General features: G+C 52.0%; 1 protein-coding gene across 2 annotated transcripts in view; it reads left to right on the top strand.

Annotated features, from left to right (window-relative positions):
- The window catches only part of ATP6V0D1 (ATPase H+ transporting V0 subunit d1), a 42,743-nt gene that overhangs the window by 9,495 nt on the left and 5,304 nt on the right, over nucleotides 1-27,944 (top strand). For both annotated transcript variants that reach the window (XM_023523541.1, XM_011380477.2), the window contains exons 2-3: nucleotides 18,265-18,436; nucleotides 26,872-27,050. In XM_023523541.1, the coding sequence (XP_023379309.1) occupies nucleotides 18,265-18,436; nucleotides 26,872-27,050 (351 nt within the window). The remainder of the gene's footprint in view (nucleotides 1-18,264; nucleotides 18,437-26,871; nucleotides 27,051-27,944) is intronic.

Here is a 27,944-nt window from a genome sequence, read left to right as displayed (position 1 = left end):
TAAACAAATAATATTAAATAGGCAATATTTGTACTTCGGTTTGGAGTCAGATGATATCTAGTTGTTTCTCTTTTTGTTACATAAGGAATCATTGACATTTATTGCCTAGAATCATTCTTTCAGTAGGGGTTGCAAAATGATGATATTCTAATTCTGTGTTTTATTCTGCTAATCCTGGCTTTAATATGTCTATACCCGGATACTTCCAGTAATCAACTACTTGGTTACTCTGAAGTACTGTCTGTATAGGAGAGGCAGGATAAATTCTTGATTCCCATATTTACTAGATGTCAGAATAAGGAGTTGGTTTTCCAACATCTTCCAAGGATGACTAATGAGGTTTGTCCCTTTTTTTGTTGTTTAGTATCATAATGTGTGTAGATTTTAATATATTTGTTGTGCTTTGGTCTTTTAACTTTATTGATGTTCAAAGTGTCCCTTGGCCAGTGGGAGCTTATTCAATTGGCTGCCAAGTCTTTTCGACACAACCCTGTAGACTTTGAGAGCTTCCTTACTTCTGGGATCACAGTATGTTTTACTCTTATTTTGTACCTTTCTTGGCCCAGACCTAGAGTCATCATTTCTCTTAGGGGACCTGGTTCTTTTTATTGAAAAATGATAGTTAGAGGGAGCGGCTCCATAGTATAGTGGTTAGCATGTCTGCTTTACACAGAAGGTCCTGGGTTTGTGCCCCAGGTGGAGCCACAGACCATACTCCAGATGCAACAGCTTCCACCCCCCCGAGTGCACCAGGGGTGCCCCCGGGGGCACCAGGTCCCGGGTGCATGCCACAAGCATGTGGGGGGAGATGCCCTGCCTTCAGAGATCCAGTTCTTAAGGGGAAATGGCAACATCCATAGGTCGTGGGTAGAAGTGGTGGTGGTGGTGGGGGAATTAAAAAGGGGACAAAAAATAAAAAAAAGATAGATAGAGACCATAATCTGAGTCTAAGGGGTTCTCATTGTTACTGGGTTGATCATTGTTTCTAGGATTTTTCTATAGATTAGGTTTCTTGTTACTCAGAACCTTGGAAAATACACAAAAGCATATGGCTTGCTGGATTATACAGCTACAACTCAGCTGATGGTACTAGATGCCAGTTTCTTAATTTGGAATGGAGGTTCTGCCTGACACTTGGTCCAGTCAGGATGTTTTCTTCCTGTTAAAGAACTGTAATCAACATTCAAAAGGAGGAGAGCCAGCGGGCTTGATGCTCGGGGACCATGGTCGAAGAGCTCACATGTGTGATGTGCTGGCTGTCTTTTAGAACACTTTATCCCTCTCTGTCCTGAGTCACTTGTCTGCTGTTCATTACAACATCTCCTTCTGCATTTCAACATTATTTCACAAGAGACAGTTTCATATGGGAAGAGGAAAGTGAGATTCCAGGCTGGGCTTGGCCAATCACTAGTCACATGAAACAACAGATGAAAATGTAGTTGGTGTTTTCCAGGAGTGGCAAGTCATTTTTCACTAATTGTGGTGTGGCTAGGAGTGTGACTGGAAAGTTAGACAAGATCAGCTCTTGAAGGATTTCAAAAAGCCATAGGAAGTGCTTTGTCCAGAGTGCAGGTAAAACGATTGGACTTATGCTTTAGAATGTACGTGCAGTTTAAAAAGTGGATTGGAGAGAGACTTCTAGTCAAGATGGTGGATGCAGGAGAGGAACATTTGGATTTTCTTTTCACACTGAGCAGAAGGTCCTGGGATTAAACATCTTGAAGCTCATCCACTAAAAAAAAGAAAAGAAAGATAAAAAGAAAGGAAAAGTGGATTGGAGGTAGGGGCCACACTGGACATGGGAAGAACAGTTTGCAGGGTCTTATAGTAATTCAGTCCAGAGATGATGGCAGTCTGTCCTCAGGTACCAACAGGAAGCCTTTTGGGGAATTTTAGGAAAAGGAATTGATAGGACTTGAGGGTTGGATAAGGAGACTGAGGAAGAATGAGTCAAGGCTGATGTTCTCATCTCTGGTTTAGGCAACCATGTAGGCGGCAGAGTGAAATTATGGTGGAATGCAGAAGGAAGAGGTTGGAGAAAGATTGAATGGGATCGAGGGATCTATGCAAGTCATTTGAGTGGAAATATGGAGGCTGTTTTTAGTGCTCAGGTGTGAGGTCTGAACTTGGGAGGCAGCTTGGGGAATTGGGATAGAAGTGTGGCCACTGACACCAAGAGAGCATAGAATCAGAAGAGCAGAGGTCCAAGATGAGACCCTCCCCCAGGAAGGACTTCAGTTAAGCAAGGATGGGGAAAAGGATAGTCCTGCCAGAAAGGCCAAAGGCACCCCCTGAGAGGAGCCCCAGGGGAGAACATGAAAAAGAAGGGGGCAGTGAATGCCAAATGTGGCCAAGAGATTAAAATAAAGTCAGACAGCTTTTCATTTGGTTTTTCCATTCAGAGGTCATTGGTGACCTTAATGAGAACAGAGGGGAGAGGGGCTAGAAGCTGACAGTGGTGCATAGAGTAGATGGGCAAAGACAATGTACATAGAGCAGAGCTTACTGATGAACTAATACCAGCTCAGCCACTTACTGGTTTTGTGACCTTGGGCAAGTAATTTATCCTTAGCTGTACAATGAAAATATTAATAGGATCTCTCTGAGATGTTAGTGAAGTATAAGTGTGGGGCTTGCTGCTGAGTGATGAATCAGAAAAGCCAGGTGCTCCCACCATGGTTGTTCTTTCCTGTCATTCCTAGGAGGCAGATGCCTTGCTGGGCCTGGAGTCGGTAATGAAAACATGTCACATATGCCTTGCTTGGGGGCAAGCGTGCCTGTCTAGTGGGCAGATCGATGGACATCAAAACAGCATTGAATATACAGTAGGAATAGGGGACATTTGGAGCAATGGTAGCATGTGAGGAGTGACAGTTAAAGGGCACAATGCTTTTTGAGGTGATGAAATGTTCTAAAATTGCTTGTAGTGATGGTTGCACACCTGAAATATATGAAAAACCATTGAATTATACACTTAAATGCACAAATTGTTGGTATATGAATTATATCTCAGTAAAGCTGTTACCAAAAAAATTAGCCAGGCCAGTGAGGTGGGAAGAAGGAATGGCATTAGTAGTCTCAGAAACATGAAACTGCATAGGGTGTCAGAGGAGCTTTGGAGACTAGGAAGAGAGAGTAGAGTACGTGTCAGGGATGTGCAGGGGCTGAGTGTTGTTAGGTGCATCAGGCTGGTTCATGAAAGGACTGGGGTGTCTCAGAAGAACATGCAGCTCAGGAGGGGTAAGGGTTATGATTTTTAAAAAAAGACAGATTCTTTAGTTAAGTCAAGGTTAACGTGGGAAATGTCTAGCCTAAGAGTTTCTGTTTATGATATTGCCTGGAAACATGTTTTGTTTTTTTGTCAGAGGAAACTGTTGAATTAGATTGGACAGCAACATGAGCTTAGCTCAATTTAGAATCCCTCAGAGTCAGATACAATCTAAAGGAAGTGATAACACAGTCCTGACAATCCGGTGACCACAAGCAATTGGGAGAAGGATGTGCTGAAGGGAGCAAACACTTTGAGTCTGAGCTTTGAGAGCCTGGGCCCCACATATACCTGAAGTTTTACCCTCACCGTTTGAAGATCCATGTTGTCCCCACTGCCCTGAACAGTGGTATCACTGCTTGAAGAGACCTCTGATGCCCCATGATTGATGATCTGGCATGGATCGTTGGTGATGACTGTGGCAGCCTTGTTTGTTCCTCTCCAGCTTGCTGTTGCTGCAAGAGGATGAGGCCCTAGAGTGGAGGTGGAGGCTAGGGATAGGCAGGAGGGAGGTCTTGATGCCATGAGCCAGCTTGGAATTGATCCCTCAGTAGATAAAGAAAGGGAACTTGTGGTGAGTGTGGAGGTTGATGGTGTGATGCAGTTAGACATTTGCTCTGGGGCGCTGGAGGATGGATTTAGAAGGAGCCAGACTGGCGGCAGGCAGCTGTTCTAGGCCTCCAGGTGAGAGAATGTGGGCTGAACCAGGGCAGAAGTGGCATGAGGGGAGATGGACTGGATCACAGACCAGCTTAGGGGATGAAACCCACAGGGCTGGGCCAGTTTTTATTAGATATGATAATGTGAGGGCTTAGAAGTCAGGCTTCTGACTCATAAATGACTGGATGGGTATTGGAGCTATTTCTGAGATGGGGACCTCCAGAGGAGGAAAAGTTTTGAGATGTGAATGGTGTGGCGGAAGAGGAGGTATTCTGTCTTAGATATGCTGAGTTAGGGTGAATGAGGGAGGTGGCTGTGTGGTTCTGGAGCTCAGGGGAAGTAGCACTCAAGATAGTAATCTGGAAGTCATCATTATGCTGGCTGGTGGCAGTTTGACCCACACCTGGCCATCTGTTGGCTTGCAGCCAAGGCAAGCCTCCCTTAGAGGCCGAGTTCTTCCTGTGAGTCCTGCCAGAAGGCTAGAGAGCATCCTTAACTGGACACAAGCGCGCCTGATGAGGACACCTGGTGAGGAGCCTAGTTTGGCAAGCAGAGCAGGGAGAGCAACAGCCAGGGATTCCCCGTTCCGATCTCTGCCGTGCCTCCTCCTGCATGACTGGGCATGGTGGTTTTGTTTTTTATTTTCTTTTTAACCTGACGATTTTTTTTTAAATTCCAAAAGTTAAGTTTGTGGAAGGGTGATTCAGTGTGGACCCTTTGGGGGACAAATTTTCACCACCTTGTTAAAACATTGTATGTATACATACGTATGACCCTAGCTCCACTTATACAATTGTACCCCCTAGATTAACACTAGGGATTGGCATGTATAGAGGTGTTCATGCCAGCCTTGTTAGTACCAGCAACCTGTTAGAACCAACCGGATATCCATTGACACAGGTGTGGTTAAATAAACCATGGTCTATGCTTATGATGGAATATTATGCAAGTACTCAAAAATATGGGGTTACATAAGGACTGATTTAGAAATATATTGTTAGATGAGAAGTTGCAAAGCATTATGTACGATACATTCCCATTTTAGTAGAATGCCAGGTAAATACACATGCAGAATTATTTGATGGATAGACACTAAGTTGAGGAGAGGGACTGGGAAGGTTGGAGGGGGAACATTTCAATTTCTGTTTTATGTACCCTTCCATTGTTTAGATGTATTGCAGTGGACAGATACTTTATAATTTAAAACATCTGATAAAGATATCTAAAGTAAGGAAAATTAGAACATACAGGTAAGCAAAGAGAAGATACTCCAAACAGCCATCCAAGCTGAGACCCCTGCTGGTGACCCTGGGTATTTAACTTTCAGATTTTCATTTGCAGCTTTGCAGGGCTGGTGTGAGTCTTAGGGAACCCCCATGAATCCCCTTCTCTTGACACTTTAAGACTCAGAGCCCTGGGGGTGGTGCTTGAGGGCCCAGGCTAGGGCTGCACATTTCACGTCACCCAGGCCAGAGCCCCAGGGCCCCTATCCAGGTACAGCTCCCCTGCTCACTTCACCTAGCCATTTTCCTTTCTTTCTTTTGTCTCCCCTTCCCTAACCCCACTTCTTGTATTCTCTTTACTAATTACATCTTGCACTGGTGTATAATTTAGCGTGATGTTATCTGGGAAGCTTTTTATGGTTAAGACAGTAACAGTCCACATAGGAACTGATAACACTCATTTCACAAGCTCTTCCCCAGGAGGTTGTCAGAACTTGCTCTGGTGGGTTATAGCTTGCTTTTGATTGGGTTTACTCAGTGATTTCTTAGGCCTGGTTTCTGAGGTAGAGCCAGTGTCTGAACCCATACCTAGGGTGGCCTCAGCATAAGCAGATGTTAGCCATCTGGGACCTTTGAAGATAAAGCTTTCTAGATAACCAGGGTTTCTGGATGGCAGAAAGGGAAAGGTTCTAACACCTTATTTTAAACATTTTGCATAAAACCCTTCTAGAATGTTTTTGTCTCACTTTCCCTTCCTATTAGTGGCACACACTGAACATAGCAGAGCGGCTCCATATTAAGGCTGTTAAACTTGAAATGAAGTGGAACAGGACCACTGTCCCTGAGTGCCCGGGTTTGCCAGTAGTTTTAGTGGGGCCTCTGTCAGGCTACCCACTCCCCGTTCCCGCTGTGGTCAGAGTGCCTGCTATAGCACCCAAGCCCCTTTTTCTAACTTGTAGCTGTTCTCATGCTTTGGGCTGACATGCCAGACACACTCCAGCTTGTTAAGAGTGTCCACATCAAGAATGAACATGTGTGAAGACATGATGTATTTGGGTCTCTTGTGCATCATCTTTACGTGCTGAGGGTCAAGACCCAAGGGCCTCTCTGGGTCACATTGAGTTCTGTGTGAGACCAAGCATCAGGCAGACCATAGCTCACTTTTGGGCCAGTTGTGTGATGCTCAGCATGTGATTTAACACCCTGAAGCTTATTTTCCCACCTGTAAATGAAATAAATCATTCACAAGTTGTTAGGATTCAACAGCACTATGCCTACCCAGAGTGAACGCTCAGTAAATATATGATTGGATGAGTGACAACTCTTTATTGGTACTGGCAGGATACTAGACTTTGGGGTATGGAGGAGGAAAAGCTGAGGCTCCCATCCTAGAGAGATACACCATGTCCTCAGTTGTCCTTTTTCTGGGTTATTAAGCACTTGCTTTTTTTAGATGCAGCATTGGGCAGTAGAGATGGGGTAAAGAGCTGGACAAAGGGATTTGGAAACTTGGGAGGGTGTAGCTGAGCTGGAGAACAAAAGTATAGAGGGCTGAGGATGCCCAAGTTTCCTCGACAGTCTCTTTAGTCTCGTCTCTTAGAAGCCTCAGTCTTCACCAGTGCAAGTCCCTCATGACAAGACTCAAGCCCACCTTGTCTCCATTCTAGCTTTCCCAGACTCGTGTCCGCCTCGGGCCTATTCCCTGTTCCTTATGACACATTCTTGTGTGGCTTTGTGGGTGCCTATAGCCTACTCCCCCAGGGTTCGATGGCTGGGGGAGATGCAGAGACCAGGAGTCTAAGGCAGTGTGATTAAAATGGAGGGGTGTGTTGAGAGGGAGCTGGAGCCATTGACGATGCCATCCTCCCTTTGGCCACAAGGGGGCACACCAGGACCACTTGGCTGCCCGAGACCTGGGAAGGGGGTGTGGCTGGACCAGTGAGTCAGCCAAACTGTCTCCTTTGCTTTTCTGCACAGCACCTGCCTATGGCTGCTGTCCCCCAGTCTCTTTCCTAGGCCCTGCTTCCCTCACCCAAGTTCCAGTTGACCTTCTCAGATTAAGCAGGGCTCATGGCTTGGTGTTTCCTTTCTGTTCATCTCTTCCCACCCTCACCTCCCTGTGCCCCAGCTTCCTGGGTGGGAAGGGGAAGGCCAGGGGATGATTTCTTGATGCTCTCTGCCTTGATGGCCAGTGCAGGCTGCTCCAGCCTTGACCACCAAGCTATTCTCATTTACTTCTACCTGGGTCATGCTGGCAGCTCTCAAAGTCAGAGCAGGAGTGACAGTACAATGTGCTAGCCATGAACCAGGGATTTTGGGAGTGCCAAGTAGGAGCTTGAGGCTGCCCAGGGCCACATACTTTCAGGCTCCTAGAAGCACTGCCCCTTCCCCAGGTGACCTCTATTCTTGTCCTGCCACCCTGGTTCTTCTAGGAGAGGGAAAATTCATTCTCAGGATAGACTCCTCTCAACCTCCTTTAGTTTTTTGGGGGACATATGGGAGTATATATGGCAAGATACGTGCATATATGGTGACTCTGGAGGAGGTCCATATCAGCACCCTGAACTCTTTATAGGCATTATAGATATACACAGTCCTGCTAGGAATGGGGTTGTTATCAGGTGATTGACAGCTCTCCTCCTGCACCCCAATTTGGGAGGCCTTTCTATTGGCCTCCCTGGCTCCTACCTCATCTAACACCTACTCTTTAGCTGATTTTTAAGGGAAAAAAATCTAAATCTATTCTGCACTCAAATATTGCCTTCCTCCTCTTTTAGAAGTTTGAAAATCCACTGAGTAGACTAGGCTGCCGTTGCATAGCCTGATGCCTGGTTTGCCTGTCTGCATCCAGCACGCTGCAGCTCACCCCAAAGTTTGAGAGGCTGGGCTGGGACTGCCCCCACGTGAACATGGGTGGTCCTGAGGAGTGGTAGGCAGAATTGTGGCAGGGGAAAGAGGTGTATGCAGGAACAGCCTGGACTGGGTGCTGGATACTGTTTTCCTGACCAACTTTGACCTGTTCCTGGACACTTGCCCAGTCCTTGGCCACTCAGGCAATGGTTTTCAGGCCTTGACCTCAGCTGAGGCTTTGTGTTTGGCTGATGGATGGGGCTTTCCCCTCTGAGGAGTCATCTGTGGTGTCTTCGCTGCTGCAGCTTGGCCTTTCCTGCCCTCGAACCTCTGATGGCTGCTCAGAGGCTCCCCAGCCCCAGGCCTCTCCTGTACCTGCTGGCAGTTCTGTCAGGGCTGCCCCATGGGTACCCAGGCCTCTGGGCTCACCTTGAGCTTCTGAGTGACACTTAGGGGCTGAGGTTGCAGAGAGTCATTGTGATCTGGGCCTGACCAGGTAGAGAATATCAGAGCTAGCCAGGCCTCTGGAGGTAACCTTATCCCATTCTCTTATTTTACCTGGGAAATTGGGTCCATGTGAGGCCCAAGGACTTGCTTATGGTCTCTTGACACCCATTCTGGCTTCAGTCACATTACAGTCTCTGGTTTATTCCATCATTTGTTCACTGAAGGATGCCTGGATGAGGGCTCTGTGTGCCTGTGCCTCAACTCAGGAAGAGATGGTCAGAAGCAAGCAAAATGAGTATTTCCTTAGCCTTGGCTTTAAGCACCATAGGGCTGGCAGGATGCTCCAACCAGGATCCAGCCTGACTTGCTCCTGGGGCCCTCACTCTTCCCCCAGGCCTTGCTTGCCACATGGCACCTAGCTTGGAGATTAAAGGATTGAGAGTTGAGGAATACGAGTGAGCCACCACCTATGACCTGGTACACAGAATTCTAAGGCTGTGGCTCACCCATTTTCCCCTGCCCTCAACCCTTTACACCTTGAGAAAATGGAGTCCTGGAGTGTTATCTTTCAGGTCTGGCTCAGGCTCCATGTCACTGCCATTCCTCCATTGCTTACACTGTTTAGACCCATCTTCTGCTATGAGGTGCCAGAATAGGTGACCACCTCTCTCTCAGGGGCTGGCCCAGGCCCTCAGTACTGATTATGCTCAGTCTGGCATGTTACTGCTTCCTCTGCACATGTCCTGCCAGTCCCTTGAGCAGGATGAGTGAGGAAGTCTGGGGTGCTATACAAGACCAGCTTGGATGCTTACTGCTTCTGTCACTTCGTGTCTGGCTCAAGCCTCTTGGCTCTGCTGGACAAGGGAATGGGATGGATCAACTTTGCTCCTAGCCTGGGCTACTCAGATCAGTTTCTATGAGCTGTAGTGAATGAACCCCAAATGAGGCTTGATCCCATGAGCCCATCCATAAGGCCTAAGTCTAAGCAAAATGAGTATTTCCATAGTGTTGGCTCTAGGCACCGTAGAGATGGCAGGATGCTCCAGCCAGGATCCAGCCTAACCTGGCTCAATCTCACTGTGAACAGCAGCCTCTAGGAGCCACAAAACACTCTCCCCCATCCAGGTGAGCTTCACCTTTTTTTAGTGTCCTTCCTCCAGAGGTCTATGCATGTAGAACAGAAGCCCAGCCTCAAGGGCTGACTGGATTGCTCAGGTAGTGTGTGGGCTGGCAGACCTGGGAGCCAGACATGGCATGGGCTAGCTTTTGGGTAAGCTCACTGCCAAAGCTGGCCTTCCCTGGGCTGCCTGCCACCTGGCCATGCCAGATCACACTGGACCACTTTACCTCTCTCACTCACACCCAGACAAACTTAGATCTTTGTGAAAATGAAAAGAAGCTCTTCCTCGCAGCCCCTTCAGGTTCTGTAACTGCAGAGGCAAGACTGGAGAAGAAAGAGTTTGCTCAAGGTCAAAGTGCAGGGCAGCAGCAGAGGGGTGGCTCCTGCCTCCCAAGGCAAGGCTGGGTCGCTTGATTCTCAGGCTGGGCTATGGTGGGGGAACAAATAGGGGAGCTGCCTTTCAAGCCCTGTGCCTCCTGGGTCATGTCAGTCCCGTGGAGCCCTGGTGCTTGGGTGGGATGTTCTGGTAAGGGGCTATCCAGGCAGATCTCCACTCAGTCAGAGGAGTGCTTCATGGAACTTGCCCTGGGTGCAGCAGTAACCAGTTCTGCCCCTCCCTTTGTCACATGGGGCTGTTGCCTACCTGGCACCCTCCTGACTGTTGGATGGGTTGACTTCCTGATGGGATGAGAGATGCTTTCATTCTCCAGCTGCAGGGATGAAGTACTCTTGAGAGCATGAGAGTAATTAAATGTGGCTCTGCCACCACCTGCCACCTGTCTTGGAGTAGGGAGAAGGGTGATGAACCTGGGTCAGACATCCTGCTGCCTCCTGGACTTGGGAAATGACACTCCCATTTGATCCATGTGTCAGATATATTGGTGGGTGGTGCCGCTGGTCTATTGTCAGCTAGGCCTCTTCTGCAGATCAGTCCCATCCCCCTTTCGTGAATGCCTTACCTCACTGAAAGATCTCTAGCATGAAACCAAATGCTGGTTCAGGGACCGAGGAAGGAGAACTCACTGTCCTTTCTCTGTAGGCGCTTTGCCTCGTGCGAGCTGAAACCAAGTAACTTGCATGTGGCCGTGCCAGCAGTAGACTCCAGGTTCTTCCCAAGACTGCTGGCCCGTTAGCCTGGGGGCTTCCCATGGAGCAAGAGCTGCCCTTGGCTGCACCACCTTCTGCCTGCTCCTGATGCCCCCAGGGCAGCAGCACAGGGTGTGGCAGGTGATGCAGCGTTGGGTCCTAGCCTCTGTCTGGGTCCCTGGGGCTGCCCAAAGCTCTATGTGATCTTGCTGGTAGGTGAGGTGAGACATGGACTTAGGGACAGGAGTCATAAATTTTGAGGCAGCTCTGTTCCTCCTTAGCCAGGAGGTAGCAGAGTGGGGTCTGTGTGTTTGCATGCCCAGGCTGCACAGGCTCCCCCGCAGCCTTTATGGTGGCAAGAAGAACATGCCTGATCCCCAGGGGAAGGGTCAGGCCAGACCATGGGAAGGAAAAACGCATTCTGTGGATCCCTGAGTACGACAGCCTGAGCAGCAGCCTGGAGTTGAGAACACAGACCACATGAGGGGCTGAGGGTGTAAGCTGGGAAGCTCTAGGTGGTATCCTCTCTGCCAGGAAAGTTGGATTGTGGTGGGCTGTGCTCAGTTCTCTCTGTGTGACACTGTTTCTGTTCAGGGTCTATGGCGGGCGTCCTGGGCTGGCAATGTAGGGACTTTCACTAAGTGACCGGCCAGGAGCCTGCATCCAGAGAGATTCCACAAGCTGCTTGGGGCCAAGTTATAGGGCAGGATTTGAACTCAGGTGACTGTGACTCCAAAGTCCAGGTTCTCTCTTTCTCCTGCTCCACTCAGCCACCTAAGGAGCAATGTCCTGAAACCAGTGATCCAGCAAAATTGTGCTGCAGAGGGGGCATGGGGCTGTGGCATGGACCAGCTGATGGTTGATGGGTGGACTTGGCACTGTCCAGGGCAAGAAGCCATGGGCATCTCAGTTGGGGGCAGGGCAGTGCCAAGACTCTGGATGGGGAATGGCATTCAGCACCTGAGAGAGGGGAGGAAGAACTGACATTTGATAGGAAGAGTTGGAACCCGGGGTTAGTTGGTATTGCATGAGGTTTGCAGGGAGCCTGTGGTGGGCCCTGGCAGAGGCCTTGAGGTGAAGAGGATGCTTAGTCTGTGCTGCAGGCCCCAGGTAAACTCAGGGTTAATGGTTTCCAAGCTGTGGCTCCCACACTGGGAGTTCCAGATGTGGCACTCTGACCCAGAAGTGGTACTCTGGCCAGGCAGCCAGTGTACACATCTGCTTTGGAGCTGATACGAAGAAGAGGTCTCACCCGCCTCCAGAGCTTGGGGAGGTGACTCAGGCACAGCACATTTGCCAAGTGGGAGCTCTAGCTCCATTGGGCCACCAGCCTGACCATCTGTCCACATCTGTCCATCTGTTTGAGTTTCCCTGCTTTGAGCCCCTGGAAGTTGCAGCATTGGAGATCCTCTGGGGCACAATGAGTACTGGAGCTGGAGCCCAGATCCAGTCCCTTCAAAGCAGACCTCTCACTTGCGCCCAGAGGAGAGGTACAATAGGCTCTAAGGCCCTGCCAACCTTGCAGAGAGTGGCAGGACGGGCACACTAGGCTCTAGGGAGCATATTTGCACATCTGGTTTCACTCAGCTGGCTGCAATTCCTAAAAACCCCTGAGCTCCCCAGGAGAGTGTCGTTGAGTGACCTCTGGAAAAGCAGAAGTTAAGTCTGGGAACACACTGTCCTCTCACACTTTGCCGTGGCCAGCTGGCCAGCAGGACCCCTCTGTGGGCCATGTGCGAGTCTAGAGCAGGGGGCTGCCCCGCCTAGTGGACTGTGCCAAGGGCTGCCTCTATGCCTGTTGGGCTCCTGGGGCTGCAAGGGGCCAAGACCTAGACCCTCCCTCCCTGCCTCCCTGGTGCCCTTGGGGAGGGGCTGCAGAGGCTTGGAGGCTAGAGAGGCCCCATGCCTCTTGCCCTTGGGATCGCTGTAGGGGCTGAAAGATCACTTTCAGGGCTGGCAGGATCTGGGAAAGGTTTCAGAAAGTGGATGGGAGACAGGACTGCCCAGCTGCCACCTCTCAAGGCCTGGCTGGGGCTGGCTGCCAAGCCCACACTTTGTCCTGTAGAGAGTGTAGGTCAGGCTAGGGGTCCCCGTGCCCTCCTGCTAATCAGGGGCTGGGTTGGTAATTGGAGGTGCCAGCTGGGGCCAGGGTTCTGCTACTAGTTAGTCCTGGCCCAGAAGACCTGGGTTGAGGGATGAGCACCGGGTAGAGGGACATATGGAAGCTGTGGGGCCAGCTTGAGTCTGGTGCAGCCCTCCATACAAGCCCTGGGAGGCACAGCCATGCCAGGTCAGTGTTGGGCTGTAGCCTGCTCAGGTGCCTTCAGCGAGCTCCGCTGGACCCTACCAGAGCTGGGGCAATGGTCTGTGACACGGGTAACCTCAAGGTGGACAGTGGTGCCTTATAGAGGAGGCAAGGGCTCTCACTTTCCATGCTGGGGGTGTTCCCTTCCAATGCAGTCTCTCTGGCTAGGCCTGAGGAAGCAGCCCTGTTTCCTGCACTTCAAGGGCTTCTCTTTAGGGCATCCTGTGGACTTCCCTGGAGCACTTGCTTGGGGCAGAGATCACAGGCAGGTCGTCCTAGGTGAAGAATAGCACTGGTAGGGCCCAAAGTCAGGGGCTGAGGGTGAGGCAGTACTAGGATTGAGGGCATGGGGTCTCACAAGCCGTAGGGAGGAGGCAGGGCTCTAGTTCTGGGGCCACAGAGGCTTCTGGCTAAAAGTGATAATGACATGTTTGAAGACTTCACTCTGGTGGAGAGTGGACTTGGAAGCAGGGAGCCACAATTTGGGGCAGGAAGCCAGCAAAAGGCCACTGTGGTGGTGAGGAGACCTGGGAGGCGCCAGGAGATGGAGTTGGGGAGAGAGTCCCCAGAACATCAGGACAGGCAACACTGGGAAGCAGAGAAAGTCTGAGAAGGTCCTAGGTCGGTGAGGGGTGCTGAGGAGCAGGCCCAAGGCCCTCAGGGAAGTCTGGAGGCACTGGAAAGCTGAGTTGGTCAGCTTCCTTTGCGGAGGGATGTAGGTCAGACTGCAGAGCTAACTTCTTGATAGCAACAGCATCTTCTTGGACGTGAGAAATCAGCATCTGAGGAAGTCTTTTGCTGTGAGAGATCCCAAGTTGACCAGACATTCCTGGTTTTGGGCCAGGGATGGGAGGATTTGGGGTAGACAGCTGGGCTTGTGGGTAGACCAGAGCCGTCCCTCGAGTCTGTGCTAACCAGGACACTGCTCATGCCTCAGCCCAGGCACGTCTGGGACTCTCAGGGGCCATCACAGAGGCTGTCAGGCTGCTGAGCTCAGGGCACAGAACAGAACTAGCCCATGCCTTCTCATAGCCCCTGGCGTCCTCGGCTGCCCTTGGGGGCTGGGCCAGGGCTGGGTGGCCAGGTCTCCCACGAAGCTCTCAACAAGTTCCAGGCCTCTCCTGTGCTTGGATCCCCACCGCCCCCCACAACCCCAGTCCCACCCCCTCCTCCTTGCATCCCTCAGATTGAGCAGGAAGCTGGGGGTGTGGGGGGAGGTTTCTAATGGACCTTGTCCCAGCCCTGAGGACTGTCTAAAGGGCTTGGGGCTGCCAGCCGTTGGGCCTGGGCGCCAGGTTTCTCAAACAGGGTCAGAGCTGGTTCAGAAGCCCTGTGTGGGCCGATCTGAGTGATCCAAGTCATCTTCCTGGTTGGCAGGCTGTCACCTTTCCCTGGGTCACAGGGAGACACGGGGCTTGGCTCAGGAAAGTGGTCTGGAACAGCCCTTTGACATCGTCCCTGGGGGCTTTTAAAAATGAGTTTCCTGGTAAGGAAGACTCCCAGGCCTTGGGCAGGATTCTTGGTAGAGTCTCCCGGGTTTGTTCTGATCTGACAAACGCCAGCAGAAACCACCCAGCTGTCTGTGTTCCAGCAATGCTAGGGGCTGTGGCTTCCTCAGATGCAGCGTCAGCAGAAAGCAGCAGCCAAGGCAGGGGTGTTTGCTTTAAGGCCTTTGCTAAGCCCCAGCGGCTGGGGGGCATGCAAAGGCGAGCCCACCCTCAACTTTGCCCCTCTTATTCAAATGCACACATTCTTAGCTTCTCAAGGAATGGCTAATGCCACAAGCGATGCCAGAGGGGCTCGTCCATGTGTCATGGCAGTCCAAGGTCTCTATCCTGACTGTCTAGGCTGCCTTAGAGGTCAGTGAGGTAGCATTCCTTGGCCTCTCTTACCTCTCTGCCACCTGCCAGCTCTTTTGGGACTAAAGTGTGTCTGGGTAGCTGGATCCATATTTGAAAGGCTCATTCTGGGCCAAGGGCTATGGAGAATGTGGTCAAGGATGTAAAGAGCAGGGAGGGAAGGAGACCAGAGTTGCAGATGGATAGAATCCACCAGGTCTGATTGACCCCTGGCCTCTCCATGCCTAACTATGGTACTCTGGATGAGTTTCATGTTCTCTCTGATTTCAGGCACACAGGTTGCTCCTGGCAGGGTGCTGAGTACTCAGCAGGCTAAAGGAGAGATGAATACTGACCAGTTCTAGGTGTTAGATGGAGTCATTGGGGCTGGAGAGGGGAGAGGGTACTTGATGGTGGAGAAATTGAACAAACCTTTCTGGGGAGAGAAGCCATGTGGAGCAAAGGTGGAGGCTGGGGCAGAGGAAGTTGCACACTGCAGGAGACCTAGAGAGGCTAGAGTTGGGGGTAACAGTGATGGCACTCAGGGAAGCCTCCTGGTGGCATGTGCAAAGACACCTGGGGGAAGCCCAGCCTCTGGATACTTTAGAGGGTTAGAGTCAAGAGGCTGGGCTGGGGTCCAGGGCTGGTACTCACTGTCCTGGAGAGTAGAGTTGGCATGAGGGACTCTGCCAAGAGGTTTCGGTCCTATACATCTGGCCTGGCCTCCAGGCCCAGCAGTGAGCTGGAGGAGAAGAAGTCTCATTGCCTAAGAAGGACTCTCAACTGGCTGCGGTGGCTGGGTGGATAAATGGACAGATTTGGGCTGGCAGCTACTGCTCCAGACAGTAGAATACCACATTCTGGCTGGGCTTCTAGCTGCTGTCCACTTCATAGCCTTCCCTAGTGGGGCTGTGAGCACCTGCTGTGCCCGGCCAGAACCCTTGGCCCACTTTTTTTTCAAGTATCATAATGTTTATTGATAGATAAAAGTACATAAAATCAGGGCATGAGTATGACTTGGTAAATTAAGTAGACTTAATTTCAATACTATGAAAAGAGGAGAGACCAATTCATCATATTCTCGCCATTTGCTTCACACCCACAAAAACTATTTCAAGGATCTCTAAAACCTGATCAGTTTTGTGCAAGTAAACCATGTTTCTTTTAAAAAGGGTCGTGCCCTTGCCCAAGGTCAAGGGCATTAACATCTAGCATATAAAGCCCATTACAAGAGATAGAAATACAGGTGTTATACTATTACATCAACAGTCATTATTACAGTTAAGATTTTTTCTGTAACAACCAAATGGGCAATTAAATATTACAATAACTCAAGTATTACTGAGCAAAGCACCTTCTTTCACACATGCCTTATTTCAGGTGTAAGTAGGCCTTGGCCAGGCTATGGTGAGGATAGGGAGAAATAGAGCCTGGGACAGGCGCTCATGGCAGATGGCCTGGGATGAAAACATATGAGTGTGTACATCTTTGAGGCAAAAAGGCAGCAGTGTCCATGTGGCAGAGCAGGGGGCTGGTGGCTTCTCCCTGTTCCATCTTCCCCTTAGTTCTGTCCCTCTTTTGAGTGGCCATGGAAGAAAAGTAGGTGTGAATAGTAGAGTGATGGTGAAGGCAGCAGATGGCGAAGGCCTCCTGTAGGCCTCATGAGGTTAAAGTCCTTTCTCTGAGTGCCCAGGAGCCACAGAGGACATGAGTGCTGCCTACCCCCAGTTGCCACCCAGAGATGCAGGTGGAAGGCGTCTACTCCAGCAGCATGGACACTCCTCCCTCTTCCCTCTCCCTCCCACATATACTTCCATCTCCTTTAGCCTACCTGACTGCAGGTTGGGAGCATTCTTCTCATGGGGTATAGGAGGAGGGGCATCACAGCAGTCCCCTAAGCCTGTAGAGGGTTTATGGGTCTTAGTCTCTTTTATTTTTATTTTTTAATAAAAAAATTTTTTTTTTTTAAATTTTTAAATTTATTCGCTATCTGTTAAGCAGCCCAGGCAGGATAGCGTGGCCTTTCATGCCCGCAGACACAGTGAGGCCTTGGTCAGGGGGACTTCTGGACATGTTCACAAGTGTCACCTTTCCTGTTGTCCTTGGGTAACTAACTTCCCCAGGGGATGGAAAGCATGCAGTCTCTTGCAGCAGAAGCCAGCCCTGGCTGTTGGGCCTTCATACACACATGCACGCACACATGGTTCCTTCTCAGCCATTGTCCTTGGTATGCCATAACTACCACACTGTTCCCCGTTTCAAAAGCCAGGAGTAAACCTTCCTGCTGTCTTTACCAACCCTCTCCCCAGTCTTTCGCTTAGTCCACAGTTACTTACTGAGCATGAAAACACACAAGAACATACTCCAGGATACCATAGTGACCTAAACTCTGCTGTCATGGAGCTTATATGTCTGTGTCAGGAGGGGTATGTTTTACAAAGAAAAAGAGCACAAATGAAAGGACGGGTTTTGGGGCTGTAGGAGAGGCCTCTGCAGAGGGGTGTTTAAGGAGAGATCATCACTTTCCAGGCAAGGGGACAGGGAAAGGCCTTGAGGTAAGGATATACAGACAGGTGATATGGTCTGCTTTGTGTTTTAAGATAAATCTGGCTGCATATGGAGAACAGACTGGAGCATGGGAGGCAATGGCAAAATTAGGAGACTGTTAGGTTGTTGCTGTGATCCCACCGAGTCTTAACCTGTCCTGCCTCCCCAGAGCCCTTCTGCTCTGTCCTGTCCTTCCTTTTTCCTCACCTCTGTCCCTAAGAGCTCAGGAGAGCCTATAGTATTGCCTGCCTGCCCCCAGCCACTCCTAGAGCAAGGCCATTCTTCTCTCAGCCTCTTCTTCCCCTCACACCATTCATTTGTCCTCTCGGCCACCTGTCACTTACGGCCATCCTTCTGGCTGTTTATCTTTGTATGTTTTCCTGTCCCTGCCCTCTACTATGGCCCGCCCAATATGCTCTCTCATCTCTCATCCTCTCAGTCATTTCTCGCTGCCCTCTCCACTCTACTTCCATGGCTTGTGGCATTTCCTTTATTTCCTATCTGTCATTTCTGCCTGGGGGTATGTTGGCTTGCTCTGTTTGCCCTGAGGCCCTGGAAAGCAGGGCCTCTGTCTTATTCTGCTCTAGGTTAGGGCCATTCTAGAGCCCACCAGGCAGAAGGGCTTCAAAGGCTTGCGAATGGCACCTTGGGTTGGGGTTTCCCAGGCCTTGTCATTCGGAGGAACAACGGTTCTGCTTATGCTTAGACTCTGTACTCTGCTTGGACAATGTACTGGCTCGAGGCCCAAGGATCGGGGCATCTCTTGGACCTTGGCTGACTGCTTTGGAGTAGGCCCTGAGCCAACAGGGAGGGGGACAGGAGGTCAGGTAGCAGCAGGATACAACTCCACAGGGGATAGGAACTTGGGGCCCTGGGGAAGCTCAGCATGGCCAGCCCTCACCTCCACCCTTGGGTTTCAGACCTGAAGCTGCACCTGCAGAGCACTGACTACGGCAACTTCCTTGCCAATGAGGCATCACCACTGACAGTGTCAGTCATCGATGACCGGCTCAAGGAGAAGATGGTGGTAGAGTTCCGCCACATGAGGAACCATGCCTACGAGCCACTCGCCAGCTTCCTGGACTTTATTACGTGAGTGCGCCCTATAATACCCCCCATACACACACACACGTACGCACACTAGATGAGACAGCTTTCACACATACACACACGCACGCACACTAGGTGAGACAGCTGTCACACATATACACACACACATGCACACTAGGTGAGACAGCTTTCACACATACACACACACACTCTAAGTGAGACAGCTGTACATGATGGACCTGACCCAGCATGCACTTTGGCCAGCTGCTCCTGGCTGTATGGCTGGGCTGGTCATTCAACAACTCTGGACCTCCAGACCACCACCCATAGAGGGGGGTCATCAGCCACTTCACTGATGGCTGGGAATCTGGTGGGCAGTCGAATGTCTTACACTGTCGTGCTGGATGAAGCACCTTTCCCTGCACCTTTGGCATTACAGAGATTGGGGTGGGAAGATCTTTTTCTCACTCACCCTACAGCACCCACACTGAACACTCACAGGGCCCCCCACCCCTCCATGCCAGGGTCAGAGGTCAGGGGATGGATAGAGCTCTGAAGAGCCAGGTTCTTGGGATGTATAATTCAGGCTTTCTGCTCCTGTTTGGGCTGAAGCCCATTCTTCCTCTTTTCTGACCTTGGCCTTGGGTTTCATGGAGAAAGGATGGTCAGGGTGCTGGATACTTGGCTACCTTTCCAAGTTCTGGCCAGGCCACTGTGCTTATGATCCTTGGCTGCCCAGTTTCCCCATCGTCTAACCCCCGGGTATAGCCCTGCCTCCACTAAGTTCCTGGAGATGCTGAAAGAGGAATAGACCTGGGACCTGCGGGCTAGTGGAGGGCACTTGTTCAAGGCAGCCTCTGCTTGCCAGGTTTACCTATGGAAACAGGAAGGTAGAGAGCCCCTTAGGGTTAGGGTTAGGGTTAGGGTTAGGGAGTCATGAGCCAAGGCCAGGTGGACAAAGAGATAGCCCCTGTCCAGGTGGCTGCCTCACACAGTGGTGAGCAGAAGCATGTTTGGTGGCTGGGTTATAATGAGTGTGTTCTGAGTTGGAAGAGTGTGAAATGTGTGTTTTAGGGAAGTATTTCCAGGCATTCTCTGGGTACCATCTAGCTTTTGCCATTCCCTGATTACGGTGCCCTCTCTCTGCTCCTTAGGACCTGGCACACCTGCCCTGCTTGTGCCTGAAGGAACAGGGCTAAATTCTTGCTGCCTGGCCTGATTCTTCCTCTGCCCCAGCCAGGAATAGCCACTACTCAAGATCCACTTGCTCAAGTGGGGGCTGTAGCCAGAAGGGCTCCATCCTCAGGGGCCACAGGCTGGGTCACCTAAAGGGCTCAGGGAACCCACCCAGGCTGGGAATCAGGCTCTCTCCTGGCCACAGGCTTCTTTCTCTTGGGCCTCCCTGCTGTCCTGGCTGGGCCCATGGTCCCTGCCCTAGGCCCAGTCAAGGTATAGCTGATATGGCCCTACTGGGGCAGGAGGCCAAGAGATGGGGTGTGTCTTGTGTTGCTGCATTGGGAATCACACCGCAGCACTTTGCGTGCCCCTTGCCCCAAGGCCAGAACTGAAGCCATACAAGGAAACAGTACATTTATTGCCAAAGCCCAGACTTCACCTTGTCTGCACAAGGTTCCTTCAGTTTCCTGGTGAATGTTCTGTTCTTGCCAGCTAGGCTGGCCAGAGGAGGCCTAACCTGATCCCATGACAGCGGTCAGAGAGCAGATGTCTTTCATCCCGCTGCCCGCTTGGCCATCTGCCTATGTAGCCAGGCCCTGGCCTGTCTTGATGCCCTGAGAGGCTTGGTCCCAGCCTGCCAGGCCATGAAACCAGAGACAGTTCTGAGCGTAACTGAGGCTGCACAGCCGCCAGCTCTTTGCTGGAGGTTGGCTGCAAGCACCAAGTATGCTTAAAGCAGCCAAGCACTATCCTATGGCAGGCTGTCACTTCCCACCCCTTCCATTCATGGGTGATTGTGGCTTACAATCTTCCCGTCCCCTTACTCCTGCCCTCACTCAGGAAGAGCTCAGCAGCCACGTGTCAGCCTGTCTGAATCTGTGGCTACTCAGACTATGACCTCGTCATCTCCAGTGACCCGCTTCTCTGCCCTCCGTTTCAGCCACCCCCACCAATGGCTGCCCAAGGCCATATCACCCTGGAACTGCTCCACTCCTAAAATCGCTGAGTCAGGCACTCCCTCTCTACCCACAGCCTTCAGGCCCTCCAGCCCACTCTCAGTCCCTTGTGGGACGTGGGTTCCGGATTCAGCAGGACACTGGGCCTTGTTTCCTCCCCTGCTGCCCCTTCTGTCTTCATTTTCCTCCCTCCCCAGCTGAAGTTCCCTGGTCCATCATTCAAGCACTCTTCTGCCAACATCGCAGCTCTCTTGGCTGCCCATCTCTTGGTCCCGCCCGGCTGGCAGCCCCCCAGCCCTGGAGGAATCCCAGCCAGCCTCCAGCCTGAGGCACCCTCCCCCGCCTCTGCTGCTGGGAGCTAAGCTGGGGGAACCAGCCAGCGTTGAGCGGATGATCCCTGCTGCCAGACATGCATGTAGACCAGCTCAGCTGGCCTTGGCTTGTCCCTGCCCAGCTGGCCACTTGCTCTCTACTCAGCATTCTGCAGCCCCCCCGGAAGGGTGGGAAGACTACCTCCCCATATTAAACATCATCCCTCTCCCACCCACCAGCCGTCTCTCTGGGCTGATCGCCTACCTCTCTTCCACAGAGACAATAGAGGCCAGTCCTCCCAGCACTGCATCTGTACCCCCCAACTCCAATCCAGTGGCAGAGGCACCCTTCCCTTGGGTCCTTCTGCCAATGTCCTTCAGCCCATGCCCTGGACCCTAAGTGGCCATTCATCTGCATTTCTGTCAGTTCAGCCACCTTCCTTTCCAGATTCTTCCTGTCAGCATCTTAAAAAACTCAAATCTCTCACACCATTAAAAACCATAAGTCCTAAACTTTTGTATTCACTGACTGTTCTCTCACGTCCCTCCATCCTTTGAGTCTCCAGTTAGCTTCCAGCAGTCTCATCACTCTACTGCAAGGCGCTGGCTAAGGTTACCACTGATCTTCATGTAGCCAAGGTCTCCAGGCCTAATCAAGAGCCACACCTCTCTCAACTGCCCCCAGCAGTCTTCTTCCTCTCACGGTGTCTCTCTGATTTAATGCCTACTTCCCTGGCTGCTCTTCTTCCTCCACTCCACCTCTTCTACCTCTACTCTGGCTTATCCCAGGAGTAAGGACTGCTATTGTAGAAAGGAATGAACCCTTCTATAGGGACCTATCTATGAGATCTCTCCCCAGCTGGGGATTTAGAACTGGCTTCCCTAAAGAGGTGGCTATTTAGCTGAGGGGAGAGGCATTTAAAGGAAGAGCTGGGGGAAGGGAATTCTAGACTGAGGGAGCCATACTTGTCCTGAGCAGATGGAACGTGAAGCCCATACCCTAGAGATGTCCAGAAGAAGGTAACCAGAGAGGAGAGTGCAGTCCCCCAGGTGGTGGAAGTGTCAGCTGGAGGCTCCATCCTGGGTGTGAAGACTTGAGGGAACAATGCCATTGCTGCCCACAAGCAAAGCTGGTCCAGTTAGGGTGGAGGTTGGGACCACCACAGAAATCACCTTAGCTCCATCCCTTAAAGGAATCTCTTAGTTGCCTTTGGAGCTGCCCCAGGGTGGCCAGAACAGGCTTTTGCAGGAGGCAGTGATTTCCATGTCACTGAAGAAGTGCAGGCAGAAGCTGGTCAAGACCTCCTATGCCCTCCCGTGGTGAGACACAGTGTCCAGTGGTTTTGTAGATCTCAGCCAGCCGTCAGCCAACACACATTACCAGTATCAGCTCTGGGCTAGGCCCAGTGCCAAAAGGGAGGGAGATATATAGATGCAACGGGATGGGGGCTGGTGGTGGTGTAGACAGCTCCTGAATAGGCCTGTGAGTAGCTTCCACAGATGGAGCCAGGGGTCAAAGAAGGCTTCCCAGTACTGAGAAGACTCCAGGATCAGGTGGGGTTAGGGAAGCCAGTTGGGAGAGTGGGTGGCCAGAATGGAGGCAGCTGCCTGGCATGAACAGACAGACCCTGAGTGAGAGAGGTCTTCCTAAAATAGACTGTCATTAGTCATATGATCTTGAAAGGATTCAGTTCAAGCTCGTGCAGTAACATGTAATATGTCACTGTACTAAAGGCTTCTTCCAGGCCCAGCCATTAACTTGCTGTGTGACTTGGGATAGAGTTTCTATTAGGGTTTTTTGGCTTTGGAGGGGGTCTTGACCTAGGCCATTCCATGATGGTTTCCCATTCAGGAAGCCAGGAGAGTTGCTTGTGGGAGAAATGAGTTTGGTCTCTAGGGATTCTCAGGTGGGCCCCAGAGACCTTTGTCCTCAGATGAGTGAGCCTCCCTGAAGGGGGCCATCCCCAGTGTGCAATACCTGCCTGCAGACCAGGTGCCCATTGGCAGAGCCTGAGCATGGTAACTTACATCATCTGGGGAAGGTAAGGTGCCATCTTTCTCCTGTACCAGGGGCCTCAGTGCCACCAGCCTGGAGTGGGCAGCTGGAAGGAGGCTTTATCCCCGGACAATGGCCTCAAGCGCCCTGTAGGCTTATTAGCACACTTGCCATTTTCTCCAGGGCATGTTGCTTCAGCCTTGGGCCCTGCTTGGGCCCTGTTGCATCAGGGTTCCTTAGGCTTCCCTATCCTGGCCCTCCAGCCCTCATTGTCCACAACTAGTGTTTCTGGGTTGATGGCAGGGTTTCTACAGGCTAGGGCTATAGACCTGCTATGGTTTCTGGGTCCTGAGTTAGACCTGGCTCCTGCCTTGAGGAAGAGCCAGAACTCACAGTTTTCCTAAGCCTGAGGGAGAAAAAGTAGGAGCTCTTCAAGGCCAATAAGGCTTAGGTAAAGTGGGAGAATCCAACTGCACCTATGGAGTGGGAGAGGGTTTTAATGAGGGGAAGATCAAGGCTTCAGTAGTTCTTTTATGGGCCATGCTACAGTCATCCTGATTGCAGAAGGGAAACAGGCTTGACAGCTGGTATGCTGACAGCATAGCTTGATATCTCTTCACTTTCCACCCTGGGTGAGTCTCTGAAGACTCAGATGTGACTGAGCATAGATACTGTTACTAATAGCTCCTGCTGGGAGCTATGAATGGACAGACTGGCAGGGATGCTGGCCTCTTCATCAGCACCAGACTGGCCCCACCACTGGGATGGTGAGAACATGGAAGTAAGCCATGCTGTTCCAGCAGGTGGCGCCAAGGGGCACACCAGAGGGACAGGGCTTGGCTAGGGACTCTGAAGACTTCTTGTAGGAAGTGGCTTCCTAAACTCCAACCCACGATTTCTGTGGGCCCAAGTTGAATCTTCAAGGCATAGGGCAAGGGAGGGCCTCCAGGCAGAGGAATATAGACTGCCCCATTCTCACTCCATGAGGGCCTCTTTGGCCTGGCGGGCAGCCGCTTGTACACTCCTCAGCTGTCTTCCTCTGAAGGGAGATGCTGACCAGCTGGAACCTCATTCTCTCCTATTGAGGCCAAATGAGGGGAGGACTGGTAGAGTGGCTTTCTAGGGGCCAGGAGGCAGCTGCTGAAGCCAGGCATGGAAGAGGAGGATTTCCCTGTCTGCTGAAGGCCTTGGCCTTGGGAGAGAAGCAGACAGCTAGGCCTGTGTCATCTCTGCCAGGCCTGCCCTGCCTCCTTTTGCTCAAGAAAGAGGATTCTGGCTCTCATTGGGCAGGGGAGAGAAGCAGGGGCTGCTGCTATAGCAACTTCGTAGTTGACCTATGGGGAGGGAAGTGCTGGGCCTGGCACAGGATCATCCAAGACTGGCCTAACCTGGGTTAGAAGGGTGCCTTGGAAGGGGCTGGGGGTGTGTGATCACAAGCGACCCTTACTTGGCTCGGCGTTTTCCTTGGTGCCAGCTAAGATTTCTAGCAGGAGAGGCTGGGGTCAGCCAGGGGGTGCAACCACCAGCCCCCACATCTGCTGTCAGGTCTGAAAAGTGAGTCATAGCTGGTCTGTTCCATATCACTGGAGGGACAGCAGCAAAGCCAAACAGCAGAATCTTCCCACAAGGTCTCCTCTGAGGTGGGGCCAGGATCCTGAGGTACCTCCCTTGGGCCCTGACCCCAGCCCTACTCCCAACATAAACAAATACCCTAATTTGTGGGCATAAGGAGTGGGGAGGTTTAGAAAAGGAAGACTGGCTTTTGGGGATCCCTGTGAGAAGACAAGGCCAGATGGGGAGTGTGGAGCCCTAGGGCATGGGAACCCTGGACATGAGTAGAGGTGTGTGGACACTGACCATGGGGACAAAGAGCTCTTCTGTCTTATGGTGTGACAGGCTGGTGCCTGCACTCCGTGCCTTATTTCCTCTGATGGTTGGTGTTGCAGGTGGTTGTGGAATCAGTTGGATAGTACAGGTCTAAGAGGTACGCTGTTCTCTCCCTTCCTGTCCAAAGGGTTGTGAGAGCATAAAAGAGCATTTGCAGAATCCTTATGGCTGTCTCAGGGAACATGATGGCTAGAGTGGGGCTGGATGAGGTGTAGGATGTGGTGTGTAGCATGATCCTGGGGTACATGAGATTCCAGAGGCATCAAGGGCAAGAGGAATGTGTTGTCCAGGGTAGCGAAGATGCAGGCTGGGGCCAGAGACCAAGGCACAAAGCTCTGGACCTCTTGGCGGTTCCTCCACTCTGCCAGCTCTGTCAGGTCAGGGTCAGAAGGCTGGCCATTTGGGCCTCTTGGCATACAACTGCAAGTGGGCCCTGCCTGAAGCCCTCAGTGTGAGAAGAGGGGGGCCTGTGTCTTCTCAGCACACATCCTGTAGCTGACCCAGCCAGACTGGGGGAGGAGAGAGGGCAGCTGCCTGGCCCTAAGCCCAGGAGAACAGAGGTCGTAGCAGGGTGCTCGGCTGGGTGGGAGCTGGGGGAGCGGCAAGCAGGAGGAGTGGGGGTCAGGCCAGGACAGGAGCTGTGACTTCTTCCTCCTGCTGCCTTCGTGGAGGGCCCCGTGGGAGCTCCCCCAGTGGCTAGCCCTCTGAGCTAAAGCCTGGGCCATCAGCCTCCTTCCCTTTCTTCCTTTGATATTGGGAGGCCATTCCTACTGGGGGTCTTCCTTAGACAGCCTCAGCACTGGTGCTCAAGATATTGTCACAGGACAGGGGCTTGGTTGTGACTCACTCAAAGCTCAATGGGACTGTGTTCAGTGCCCAATTCAGGGCAGCAGCCTTCACCCCACCTCTCACCCTTCAGCGAGAACCCCGTTCTGGCCTTGTAGGATGTCCTCCCCCCGGCCTCATCCAGCTTCTTTGTCTCCTGAATTCATCAAGAGTGACAGGCTAGAGGAATGTTGTGGCTACTGAAGCCTGACTGTGGCCCTCTCCCCCTCTTTAACCTATCCCCACATAGGTGACTACACAGAATTCTTTGCTTAGGCCCTTTGTGGCATTGTCTTAATGGCAAGAGGCAAAGCTGCCTCTTGCCAAGTCTTAACTGGGCAGCTCCATCCCTTCCCAGCTTCACAGCCCCCTCTGCTGCCCATGTACTGTCCAGAACAGAGAGTGAGTGCTGGAGCGCAGGGAGCCTCGGCCTGGGACTGACCGGAGCCCAGCCTCCTGTCCAGGTCTCTGGGTCTCCTCTAGGCTCTTCTGGGCAGACACCTGGCCCTGGCCTTGAGGAGGCAGCACTTTGTCTTTGGAGTGGGCTATGCAGGGCTGCTGTCTGCCTGCTCCATCTCTGTCTGTCCTGGGGCCTTACTTCAAAGGGGCCCTCCCACTGGCCTTCCCTAGAGAAGTTTCTCTCCACCCTATTCCTCAGCCTCTCCGATCCTTGACATTTTCCCCTCCCTCTCTGTTCCCACCCAGCAGCCAGTGTGACCCTAACTGGACTGTATACTCCCTGCTTACATCCTGCTCATGGATTCCTCTTGCTAAAAATGAAGGCAGGACCCTCAGCTCAGCCTGCTGGACCAGTCGCCAGGCCCCAGCCTGCTGCCAGTACTGCCCTTTCCCTCTGCCAGCCCTGACTGTGCTCAGTTCCTTGAATGTGGCTGCCACTCAGTGAATGCCTCTAAGCCTTTGCATACACCATTCCCTCTTCCCAGAATCCGCTTTTATCTCCTAGTTCTTTCATCTCCCAGGCTGACCAGTACACCTCACCTCCATATGCCCATGGTTCCCGTGTTCTGCTAGAACACTGTTCACACTATGGGGTAGTTACCTGTTTCCCAGTCGCTCATGGGGCATGAATTCTACCCTCCCCCCACCAAGGGAGGGGCCATGTCTGTCTTGTGCTCTTGGTACTGGAATAGGAGGCACACTTGGGCAGGGAGATGGGCCAGTGGCGCTTATCTGCAGCACCCTTGAGACAGCATTCATTGTCAAGAAGCTGGTGTCCTGTGCAGTGTGGGGAGAGGGGCGTGGTGTCCGGACTTCCAGCTGCCCTCCCCCCGTGACGGGCTGCCTGCTGTTGTGTGCCTCCCATAGTTACAGCTACATGATTGACAACGTGATCCTACTCATCACGGGCACGCTGCACCAGCGCTCTATCGCCGAGCTTGTGCCCAAGTGCCACCCACTAGGCAGCTTTGAGCAGATGGAGGCCGTGAACATTGCGCAGACACCTGCTGAGCTCTACAATGCTATTCTGGTGGACACACCCCTGGGTGAGCTGCTGAGATGGAGGAGGGAGGAGGTGGGCATCAGTGTCAATGCCTCAAATGTGAAGTTTGCATATCCCTGGCGTGACCCTGAGCCAGAATGTGAGGCCTGCCCTCTGCTGCCTACCTTTATGTTCCCCTCGACTTCCCCTCCCATCCTCTCCTCCTCACACTGCCTTCTCCTTTACTGTTGCTTTGTTGGCCCAGGCAAGCTACCCCAAGGGCCTGACTCAGACTATCTGTCTTTGTGAAACTGAATGATTTTTCAGAATGCAGAAGAGGGCTGAGCTCAGGGAGAGTGGAGAGAGGCCCGGGTCCCTATCAGTGGAAGCGCTGATAAACTGTGGCCCCAAGCAGGGTGGGAGCGGCTGGCTTCCCATGAGCACAAGAGGGAAGCAGATAGCTTCATTTGCTTCTACCGAACAGTCCCAGGGGCCAGGTCAGGCAGTGTCCGGCAGGATGCAGGGTTCATGTTAGAGGCCAAGGAAGGGGAACTGGGAGCTTCCTGCAGGTCCCCGCCTAGGCAGCACTGGCTCTTGCCTGCCGTGGAGGCTGGGGAGAAGGCATTAAGGCCATCATCAGTGGGTGCCCTCATAGCCAGGGTCCTATTCCCCCGGGCACCACCTCCAGGAAGCCTCCAGGGTTGAACAACTAGGCCCTAAGTTGCACTTAGTCCTGCACAAAGAGGCCTGAGCCATGCCTTCTTATCTGTCATAGAGTCTCCCATTAACTCTGAGCTAGTTCTGGGCTGTTTGTGGCTTCTTCAGTTTATCCATCTTTAAAAAAGAGACCAGTGAGTTCACAGGCTCCCCCCTGAGGATGGGGGAGCTATATCCTGCTCTGGTCTCTACTTCTAGCTCAACAGTGGCCCCTTGGGTATCTGGTCCATGCCCACCCAGC

Source organism: Pteropus vampyrus, unplaced genomic scaffold (genome assembly GCF_000151845.1).
Source record: "Pteropus vampyrus isolate Shadow unplaced genomic scaffold, Pvam_2.0 Scaffold394, whole genome shotgun sequence".
Lineage (NCBI taxonomy): Eukaryota > Metazoa > Chordata > Mammalia > Chiroptera > Pteropodidae > Pteropus > Pteropus vampyrus.
The sequence above is the reverse complement of the archived record's forward strand: the minus strand, read 5'-3'. Positions and strand labels throughout refer to the sequence as shown.